Raw genomic sequence first — 11,189 nt, 5'->3', positions numbered from 1 at the left:
TTATTTTATCAAATTCCTTCAAAATCATATTAAAAATTCAACTTATGAAATTAACTTTAAATATATAAAATTTTAGCCATGCAAATTGTGCAGTGATAAATAATTTATAATAAAAAATAATAATATTGAATAATCAGTAAACTAATTTATTATTTGGAGGAGCATAAAAAAAACAGAATAAACAATATCAAAATACTCTAAAATTAAATGTTAATCCACTATTGGACCTCGCGGCACTCCGGTGGTTGGCCGTCGGCGATGCTCCTCCAGAGCTCCGGCGGCCCATAGCAACCTGTAGCACTCAGCTTGTGCTCGATGCACACTGTCTGAACAACCAATAACGGTTTTCTGCACTGGTTTTGGATTTAAGCAATCCAATCTTTCTCAAACTACGAATCCTTTGTGCCTAAAGGATGAATTTGTTAACTTTTTTACTGGCTCAGATGAACTTAGTCTGCGCCTATTTTCCAAAGTTGGTCCATTTTCTTGAGAGAAAGCAGCATCTGTGTACAAACTTTGGTGGGTATGTCTTGAGACTGATTGTTGCATGCCCATGATTAAGTTCGTGACGATCTGTCTGTCACGGTTGAAATGTACCAAAGTTGTAGCTGCGAAGAGAGAGAGAGAGAGAGTAGGGAAAGATCAAAGATGTCGTTTTTCTGTGAACAGTGGTGTTTTTATTCTGTTTCTGGTACTCTTTACTTCTTTAGCTCTTTCTACATGGAGAGAGAAAGCAAGAAAAGGAAGGGGGGGAAGGTTTAGGGCAATGGGAGAGCTGCGACTCATCGCTTCCGCCGGTCCGCGCCGAAAACCCTAGTTTGGACGCGATGCATCCTTCTCCCGAGGTATGGAACTTGATCCGATCCCCTTTGTCAATGGTTCAGATTGCGTTACTGCGGTGCAAAGTGCGAGGATATTGAGAAAAATCGAGATTTTGGGGCGATCTAGGAGGAACTTGTCGGGTTTCTTTGTTCTTGACTTGGGATTTCGGATCGACTTGCATTTCTGATAGATCGATCTAGCAAAACTGAAGAGGGATTGTGGTGGATGGGCGTGTTTGGTAGGGAACTTCAACCTTGCTTTCTTGTTCCGGTTTCTGCAGATTTCGTGCTTGCTTTCGCACCCGTGATTTCTGCAGAACGATGATCTGAGAATTTGGAAGTCATTTTGATAGCTTATGCTTCAGCATATAGTCTCAACTCAACAATTAGATTTTGTTATTGTCTTTCTCTGAGGTTCATTTATCTCCTCTAAAATCGTATGCAAATATGAAATCCGAAGGTGCTTCTTGTGTTTGGTTGCATGATCAGATTTTATTTGAAAAGAGCTCTCATCTGATTGCATTTGTCAAAACTACTTATCTGAATATGTATGGATGCACCATGAATGTATAGGTTCAGTTTGAAGAAATAGAAACTTAAAGCGATTCAAACATCCTTTGTTTGTGATCAACAAATGTAAATATCTTTACAGATACTGAAACTAGGGTTCATAAAACTCACCTGTCTTGTTTTAACTTAGATGACCAAGGTGGAACAAATCAGTGCATCTGTACCTGGATAAATCATGGAGCGATGCTCTTATTGATAAAAGCAATTCGGAGCAGATCTGCTATCAAGATTACAATCTTGGTTGAATTGTTAAGCTAAAGCTTGTCTTTTGCAGCAGTTTTATCTTGTAAAAAGATATCTGTTCCTGTGTGCAAAAGAACAGAAACATTATTTGTCTTTTAATAACAAATATAAGTGTCGATTCAAGATCTTAGAGCTGGGCAGATTTCTAAAAGAAACAAATTTAATCTTGTATCCATGTTTTAATCTTAGCTATTCATTGTGTGTGCATGTTGGTGCAATGTACTAGACAAGAAGGTGTTCAGGAATGGTAGTATCTATGGCAATTATTTCCCTGTAATTATGTGCCTTTTGTCTTATTTAGCTAAGTTCATTTTAATTTGCTAACTTTCAGGAACGTTGCCTGAGTTTAAGCTACACTTGGAATTTTAATACATCGCATGATGGATATGGGGCAATGGCCGCTTTACATGATCGTTTGATGCTATGACTTCTGCTTAGTTAGGAATGGGCTATGGTCATCATCTGGGAGGATGCTCAATAAACTATTCACAAAATGAGTGTTTACACAAGGAAAAATTGCTACTTGAGATGACTCCCGATGTTGATTCCGACAACTTTGATCTTGCTGAAGTTGGCTGTGAGCATATTATGATTGGAAGTCGAACATGCAGTGTCCCATATGAGCTATATGATCTTCCTGATTTGAAAGGAGTACTCTCTTTGGAAACTTGGAATCATCAGTTAAATGAAGATGAAAGGTTTTTTCTCGCAACTTTTCTTCCAGACATGGACCAAGAGACGTTTTGGCTTACCGTAAAAGAATTGCTTACGGGTGATGAAATGTTATTCGGAAGCCCACTCCACAAGTTCTACACAGGAATGAAGGGAGGACTTTATTCTCCACAAGTTACTTATTCGAGAGAATGCCTACTTTTCCTACAGAAGAATGAATACTACCATCGTGTTCGATCGTACCACGAGAACATGCTCCAAGCATTTTCAGAAATGAAGAAATTATGGGATGGGTGTGGGCAAAACCTCACTGTTGAAGAAAGAATTCACATTTGGAAGAGCAGGAGGGAGAACAAGCCTAGGTTCTTGGTCGATTTAAATACATTTCCAGATGAAGACATATTAAACAAGTGTGACGAAAGTGTTGAAAGTTTACCATCATCAAAGGCGGCCCGCTGTGTAAATGAAGGACATTACTCGACAATTCTTTTGAATGGTTTGGTTCGTAACATTAACAGAAAAGGAAAGGGAGTGTTGAAGTTAAAGCCAATCCTGACAAAACCAGTGCAAAGTCAGGTCATGGAACCATCGCCAGATAAGCCAGAGCAGCCATCCAAGGGGTTGCCAAAAGGTGTTCTGAGAATAAAGCGTAAATATGATCATCATAGTCAGGTGACACCAAGAGTAAACCTGGAACAAATTTCTGCATGGAATAATTGTGCACCCAATTTCTCGTCTCAACAATTTGCTTTGAAGAAGGATGAAGTTGATATTAGCGAGAAGTCACCCATTTTGTGTCAGATGAATAGAGACGGAAGTGCCTTTAGAAGCCCAGAGATCATACATGGTAGTAAAAGACAGGAAATTCCATATGCTTATACCAAGTTTTCTGAGATCTTCGAAAAGGAACCAAAAATGAAGAACTATGTGAGGCAAGATGGTCCGGAGATATGTAGAAAACAGCTCCTCTCAAGGTTTGATCAGAATTTGAGCAATTATGCTTTGGATGCTGGTCACGGCGGGGACTGTCAAAATATGACAAAAAAAACCTCAACTGTCTTAAAGGCTCGACAAAATATACCGATAGAAGAAAATTCTGCTGGCACGAGGAAATGTCACCTTCGGCTTGCAGTTGAAAATCATAAAGAAACAAGGCTAAATACCACAACCATCAGAGAAGGTTTACTGATCTCAGATGTTCGTAGCGACAATTCTGAACATTTGGGGAATGGATCTAAAATTGATAGAGCTAATGTAGCAGTATCAGGGGCTGAAAAATGCCCCATGTTTCCTATAACATATAAGAGGAAGAAACCATACAAAAAGGTCAACCACAAGGACACTCTCAAGCAGCAACCACAAGAGCCAGTTGCAGTTTGCTTGGATTCGAGCACTCCAATTGGAGCAGTGAAACCCCAACGGATGGCAATTAAGATCAAGTTCCGAGGCTTGACAGGTCAGAGTGGTTAATGATAACAACCGGCATCGCTTCTGATTGGCATTAGCCTGTGTAAATATAATGACTGAGAATCTTTATCCATCGTCTGCAATTCAATGAGTGATAGAGCCTCCTTCCATGAAAGCCATAGCTATTAATTAGAGGTCACTGCACTTGTTGTTAGGCTTTTATTACGAAAATCAAGCATACCAATATACTTGATTTTGATGGCTTCCACAAATAATTCTGTAGGAAACTGGATTTGCCCTTGGAACTGATCTCATGTTGATTGCCAAAGGAACAGTCAGCAAGTACCATCTGCTCCAACTGATATGTTCTGGTCTTCATGTGCTTCTAAACTTTTTTGCTCTACATGATGAAATGTATATTGTTCTGCAAGCTACATCTTGATTTAGATGAAGCACTGAAATTTCCTCACACTTTTCACTAGTTTGACAAGTTCACTTGTAATTGAAATGTATGAGTAATGTTCATACAACTAGTTGGCTAATTGGTTGAACTCATTTCTAGGTCAAAGGTTTTTTTTGGTCATGATCAGTTTAAGCTTTCATTTTTAGTTTCAAACTGAAATGAACATGTCACTTGCTCGACTTGTTTGTAGCAGTAGTTTCATTGGTTCAAATATCAACTCTGTTTATTTCAAGAAGAAAAATACCATACAGTTTCTTCTTGTGGTCAAGTTTTTCAAAAATCATATAATGTTAATCTTTTTTTCCCGATTTGCTTGTTTCATGGATGTGTAACTCACTAAATGTATATACGCTTGAATCACTTAATTATTTATAAATATTATTGTAGAATAACTATTTGCACTATAATTTTTGTGGCAAATATCATCACAGATTTAATTCTTAAGTACTATAATTATCTGAAGTAATAAGCAAAAAATAATTAATACACATTCGTTTCACTATGCTTCTGTATCTTTTAACATTTTGAGCCGTCATTTTCTCTCAAAATGTTTTTTTAGTCCTGTTATAATATCTTAGCCGGCTGTTATCCGGATGGAAATCCATTATCAATCACACGTTCATCACGCAAAATGGCAAGATCTCTGTTATGGCCTTGACAGTTCTTGAGGTATAAATGGTGTGATAATGAAGACAAGACAAGATATGAACGCTAATTAAATTATAATAAGATATCTCGATTGGTAAAAAAATTGATCATGTACCTTGCAACTACGTCACATTTTACAACAGGGGCCAAAGACTGAAAGGAATCAACTGGAGTAGCGACTGCAAATGCTTTAGCTTCCAGATTTCATCAGAATTGCTGAGCTACGGCAGCTTGTCAGAACTTCGAAAGGATACAGATTACACATGTAAATTCTACCAATTGTTAACAGGAACAAAAAAAGAAAGATTTTGGTCCAGTAAGTGAAATCTTGTCAGCTGGGCAGTTCTCATGCATATCTGGTCGACAGGAACAAAAAGAAAGGTATTTGGTTAGAACATCAAATAGACTTACAAATAGCTTGTAAGAGAGGTGAAAGGGTTCATCAGCCAAATGCAAGAAAGAAGCATGGCAAAAAGCATAAGTAATCTAACATGATGGAAAGGAGGATAGAGGAGTGGCCACAAGCTTTTTATTCTGAAAAGTATTAATCTAAAAAGTAGTGATAGACTACCCATGTCTTTGTCAAAGATCTCTAATACGGTTACGACAAAACATTTTTAAAGAAGAAAACTCAAGAGGATGATTGGTTTACCAAGCTGTTTCAGCATTCTATCATCCTTAATCTCCAACAATCCACTTAAGGCATAAGTAACAAGATTCACCTCCACAGGAATTACTTGTGTATTGCTTTCTACCAACCTGCTTTGTCGGTTCCATATTTTAAGTTTAAATATCAAGCAGTTTAAGCTGAGCTCCTACATCAACCTCACCTCTAAAATATCAAGAAAAAGAAAGGATAAAAACAGAATCACAGATGCCAAAACTGTGACTGGTTTATGCCAAAATTTAGCTATACAAAGCAAAGAATTTTCAAGAAATAGGGAAGTTTTGCATAGCTCTTCATCGACACTTTAGCTTGTCATCATTTTGACTGAAGGATTGTTTATCTGCATTGCTATATTTTAGTGCCTTCAAGTGCCTCCTTTCATGTTTTCTATTTTATGGTAGAACAACAACAAATATTCGTTCATATATATCAGGATCCTTGTTTGTCTTACCTACTACATGGCATCGTACACCAGCTTTGTACTTTTTCCCTGCCAGTTATACCGAACATTGAGGTCAACTATGCTACAGTCCAAGATAATTTAAAACACGAATGAAACTATGCATTGAGCTGTTCAAGTTAATGAAAGTGCAAGCCCCATAATTTTTAAATAAGATGACACAATATTTAAATACATCAGAGTCAAAATACAGTGTATTAAATGGTAGACAATCTTTTCCTAAAAGAAATAACATAATTGGCTATCAGTCTATATAAGTGCTAGACATAGTGATGAAATAACTACTCATGCATTTCAACTTAATGTAATTCGTCACACTTGAAAGAATAAAAGACAAAAATAACATCAAGAAGGCTTACAAATTCCAACTTCTATGTTGGGAGAGACAGCAGCCAGGACTAAAAAATGAGATATTATCCTCCAGAGGATTGTGAACAATGACAAGGTCATAATTAACTGACCGATCCCTTTGATTCATCAGTAGTTACTTGTAAACTACCTTGACTAACTACTCTGATATTGGAAGCATCTATGCATTCAATTGGTTTCTTCTCATCATGCCCTTCAGATTCAGATGTGAGAGGGGTAGTATTTTCTTGCAAATAATTTCTAGAAACACTGGAATTGCTTGGTAAGTCTTGGTCGGAACCCTGTGCTACTGTTTCTTTAGAAAAATCGTTGTTTTCACCTATTAAACTCTGTGAATGCTCACAGGAATTTTGTGCCATGGAATTGGACTCCAAAATAGGCACAGTGGCTTCTTTAGTATTTGCCAAGGCCGAACTATCATTCTTGATATGGTTGTGATCCTCACAAGGTTTATCAGAATTAGTACATACAGAACCATTTGTTTCCTCTAAATGATTGCCTCCTATTGCATTGCAAGTTACATTATCTCTCTTAACTCCATTAGTCATTAAATCCTTTTCTGCACAGATTCCTGTTGAGTCCGAAATTGACTCATGATGGCTGCCACCAAAATTTGAAGAATTTGAATGTTGAGACACATTAGAATTTCTTTTGGATAATGCTTTCTGTTGACAACTCTTCGGATCCAAATCTTCTGTCTTCCTAAAAGCAGCATTAATGCTTGCATTTGGAGCAGATTTTGGTGCTGCAACAGGAGCTCTTGTGACCTTTCCATATTTGGGTGGCAAGGTCTTTCCATTACTTGATGCCAAGCAACTTGGGCAATGCCATTCTGCTTTAGGAATGCCTTTGCTACCATAAGATTGAAGACATTTCAAATGGTTTCCTTTCTCACAAGCATCACAAACGAGCAAACTTTCTGTATCTGAAATCACATTCTTGCATATCTGGCAATTTAGAGAAGCATTCATATAGTCACTTGATGGAGGAATCCAGTTTGGACGATCCAGAACTTTCGATTGCAATATCCTCTGCACGCTCTTAGTAATGTCATTGTGATTGGTATAAAGAGGTGTAGGAACAAATGCCAAACCTTGAGAAGGTTGATGTGCAATATGCAGGCCTCTTTGTCCTGCTTGAACCATAGAAGGCTTTATTTCCTGGTTTGTCATCTGAAGTGCAGATTGGTTAGTGTTTACATCAGCAATACCCTCATACTTAATTAAAGTATGATCCAACATCTTGTTTGGTTGGCTAAACCTTGCCACAGCATCAATGGATGGTGATTGCATAGAAGAGATGGTTGGGATTTTCTGATGCACATTTTCAACTACAATAGAAAACAACTTAAACATCAAGAAAAAGATAAGGACATCAAATATTACATGTTAGAGGGAAACCAACTTCCAAACAACTAGAAAAGAAGAGGATTCACAAAGGAAAAAGTACCATTTATATTTGTGCTAAACAAAGGATTAAGCCCTTGGCAGACAAGTCCTGAGCAGTATGCCAGGCCATACTACCTTGTATCAAACTAAAACATAATTAGGAAACACAAACGTTACTGATACTAATACCACATTGTTATCTCTGACTGGTACCAGTATCTGTTCTTTATTAGACAAGAACTATGACTAATACTAATTCACATAAAAATTAAGCAAGGAACACCAAGACATGCTTCGAGATGCAGTTTTCTAGGCTTCAGATATTTGTTTGTAACCATCAGTTTACAGGAAAGAAAATCCTCAAACTCCATCACCAACAAGGGGCCATTGACACGATAAGTAGATTGTAGAAATAGATAACTTCTATATTCTAAACTCTCATAATTTAGCACTTTTCATGGTCCTTAATAAAGTTGTGAAATTAAGCAAAAAGGAAGTAAGAAAATTGTAGATGCATTAATGGAGTAGTCAACCCAAACAAACTCAACAAGGTCAGAATTTCACAACTGATGGATAGTCAGAACAGTTATTGTCAAAAGATTTTACCTTGATCTCGAGTCAGATAAGCTGGCCCATTATGTTCTGGAGGCAAAGCCCTATCAAGCGAACCAGATGAATATTTTATGGTGTTGGCAGCAGCTTGCACATCATTAATCTGTGACTGCTTCAAATTAGGGGCAGCACTAGCCAGAACAGGAACATGAGATGAAGGTAAAGAACTACGAAAGCCTCCAGAGGATGTTAGCATAGAACTCTTGTCCTGTGAAAACCTAGAAGCACCATATGCCATAGTACCACGAGATTCAGCTTTTACACCAACAGGTACAGGATACCGTAGAGGAGAATGAACTGATGAATGCTCATTTATTTCCTTGGACTCTTCCATCTGTTGAATCGGACCAAAAGCATAGGTTGTCAGATAAGCGAGTAAACCTTATAGGTATGTAAGACCCACATTTAAGAAAATTTTCATATCTCACATTCAAACAAATTCCACCATGAAAACTGGAATGCAAGTTATTTTGAATCATTGTGCTTTCCAAGAAAAGCCAAAAGAACGTGGATATCATATTAACATGTAATTAAGCGGGTGTAAGCAATATATAATCAAACCTCATTACAATGTTCAGAAATTTCTTTGTATTTTCCTTATGTATTGAAAGAAATCTGAGAATTAACATTGGCATTTCCTACTTAATAACAATAAAAACAACAAACGTGTAAATAGACTACAATATTACACTATTTCAACACTGACAATCTTCACATTTCAATAAAGTTGCAGTAAAATGAAATCTAAGAAAAAAAAAGTGGCATAGTTTAGTTTTACCGCACTGGATTTATTCTAGAAAGCAATTCAGAAGACCAAGTGGATGTGGGCTACAGAAGCGTAACACTCCTAAAGAAATGATAAAACTACAAACAGAATAAGCAAATATGTTTAGCGTCCTGTCAGGAGATATTTTGAGAGACCCAGAACAAGAAAAGTAAATAATAATGTCCAAACAGATATGACCTTGAACTTTCAGAAACTTAAACTCTTCACTTCAGAAATAGAAATGACCAAAGGGAAATTAAATCAGAATGGATATGGCAGTCAGGACTATGAAGATGGATATGTTCTTCAAAAGTACGCAGCTCATTACCCTTCTCGTCATTATTTATAAGATCAATTTGGGTTAACAACTGGAACAAGAGATTGGAGCAAATGCCAGACATATAACAAAATATTGATTTTCTAGGTAATCACCACCTTGATGCGAGTCAAAAAGATCCAACATATACATAAATTGTAATTCTACCTACTGAAAATATCAACCTATAGCAAGAATACCAAAATAAAAACAACAACTAGTAAGCATAATCTCAGGCTAGTTATGTACTTATGTCTCACTAAACGTGTGTTCTTTCACCATTGCACTCTGTGTAGGGCTCTCCCGTAACAAGAGCAACAATGGTTATAGGAAAAGGGACAGGAAGACAGACCTTTTTCTTGGTCAACATCAACTTCTCTGCAATGGACATCTTGGGTGGCCGGAATCCCAGAGCAGGATCCTTGGACCTGTTCAGCCCCAGATCCTCTGCCACGACCCTGACTGCCTCCGTGGAGAAGAGCTCCTTCGGCCTGACGGCCTCGCACATCACCACAAGCCTCTCCCTCGCCTCCGCCACCAGCGCCTTCTCGGCCGCCGTCGGCTCCTTGCCACCGCGCACCTGTCCTATGGCTGACAAAACCATCACGATCTCCGCGACCCGCTTCAAATCCCCGTCGTCCCTCGCCCTCTTCCCAGCCTTCGGAGCCGCACCGGCGGCGGGGCATTCCTCTCCCATCCTCGCGGAGCGGGCCTGTAATGGAAAAACAGATCGAGAGCCATGAGAGACGAGGGAGATTGGAAACCCTAACGAGAGAGGGGGCGAGGTGGAAAGATCAAAATCGGGGAGAGGTTCGGTTTAAATACCGAATCGCGCGGGAGCGAGACGTGTGAGGGCGTTCGATCGAGCGTTTAGTAGAAGCGATGACGGGGGGAGTTCGAGTCGGAGGAGAGATTTGAGCAGCAACGAGAGCAAGCATAAAAGCGAGGGTGTGGCAGCGAGGGGTTCATTTTTTTCGCCCCTTCTTTACTAGATTAATCAATATTTCTTTTTCCCGATCGCAGATGCCTCCGATCCAAAACCATTCAGGCTGTCCAGATGGGATCGGATACTTCTCCTTCAACTACACTAGCCATAAAATCCAATCACAATCAGCCACGTGTAGTTCCCTTTATTTTTTCCACTCAGTATTTGATGTTTTATGCTCTGTTTACTTCGACTAGCAAAAAATAAAACTTAGAAAAAATTTTCTTTTAAAAAATTTTTATCCTTCATTGAAATTTTAAAAGAGAAGAAAAATGTAATTCTCATAATTTTAAGTTAAAATTGATCATCTCAAAATCTAACGAAAAACAATGAATGAAAAAAATAACGCATATATCCTTTTTCATTCATAAAATTACATTAAATATTTAAAAATAGCGCATGTACCTTTTTAAACTCATAAAATTACACCATATATCTAAAAAAATGACGTATGTACCATTTTTTAATTATAAAAATTATACTGCATGTACTCATCTTCCTCAATCAAGGTAAACAAGTATACAGAGAAAAAAAATTCGTTTCCTTTCCATTCTCTTCCCATGCCCCTAGATTTGTTTCATCCATCCATCATCCACTCCTTTAAGTAAACAAAGCATTAGTCTTTTTACGGAGACAACAGGCTAGCGATATCTAAGACTCGCCCTGGTGCAGATTGGGTCTTACCAAGTCATGTACAGGATCTACTAGTGTGTTTTTGAGTTTGGGATTGAACTGCCACTCGACCTATACTTGCTAACAGATCGCAAAGATAGATGACTTCAAATCTGGATCTACCAAGCAC

The 11,189-nt window shown here is 38.0% G+C and overlaps 2 protein-coding genes across 6 annotated transcripts; one reads left to right on the top strand and one right to left on the bottom strand.

Annotated features, from left to right (window-relative positions):
• The first annotated feature begins 93 nt into the window (after positions 1-93).
• On the top strand, positions 94-4,264 carry LOC121975212. Of its 3 annotated transcripts, none has more exons than XR_006110287.1 (2): positions 94-845; positions 1,522-1,793. XR_006110287.1 is itself a non-coding variant. In XM_042526715.1 (2 exons), exon 2 carries the CDS (start codon positions 2,079-2,081, stop codon positions 3,774-3,776), a length of 1,698 nt encoding a protein of 565 aa, XP_042382649.1. In that variant the 5' UTR covers positions 717-845; positions 1,966-2,078; the 3' UTR covers positions 3,777-4,264. The 3 variants fall into 3 exon arrangements, 2 of the variants coding, with proteins under 2 accessions (XP_042382649.1, XP_042382652.1); XM_042526715.1 differs by lacking the exon at positions 1,522-1,793 and adding an exon at positions 1,966-4,264 and having other exon boundaries at positions 717-845; XM_042526718.1 differs by lacking the exons at positions 94-845; positions 1,522-1,793 and adding exons at positions 947-1,060; positions 1,966-4,264.
• On the bottom strand, positions 1,554-10,431 carry LOC121975211. Of its 3 annotated transcripts, none has more exons than XM_042526713.1 (6): positions 10,228-10,431; positions 9,755-10,114; positions 8,315-8,654; positions 6,311-7,650; positions 4,940-5,180; positions 1,554-1,695 (listed from the first exon to the last, which is right to left on the bottom strand). In XM_042526713.1, the coding sequence occupies exons 2-4, from the start codon at positions 10,097-10,099 to the stop codon at positions 6,404-6,406; spliced, it is 1,932 nt and encodes a 643-aa protein (XP_042382647.1). In that variant the 5' UTR covers positions 10,100-10,114; positions 10,228-10,431; the 3' UTR covers positions 1,554-1,695; positions 4,940-5,180; positions 6,311-6,403. The 3 variants fall into 3 exon arrangements, with proteins under 3 accessions (XP_042382647.1, XP_042382648.1, XP_042382646.1); XM_042526714.1 differs by lacking the exon at positions 1,554-1,695 and adding an exon at positions 4,021-4,137; XM_042526712.1 differs by lacking the exon at positions 1,554-1,695 and having other exon boundaries at positions 4,880-5,180.
• Between the last annotated feature and the right edge of the window lie 758 nt (positions 10,432-11,189).

Source organism: Zingiber officinale, chromosome 4B (genome assembly GCF_018446385.1).
Source record: "Zingiber officinale cultivar Zhangliang chromosome 4B, Zo_v1.1, whole genome shotgun sequence".
Taxonomy (NCBI): Eukaryota; Viridiplantae; Streptophyta; class Magnoliopsida; order Zingiberales; family Zingiberaceae; genus Zingiber; species Zingiber officinale.
This window is presented reverse-complemented; position numbering and strand designations above follow the sequence as displayed.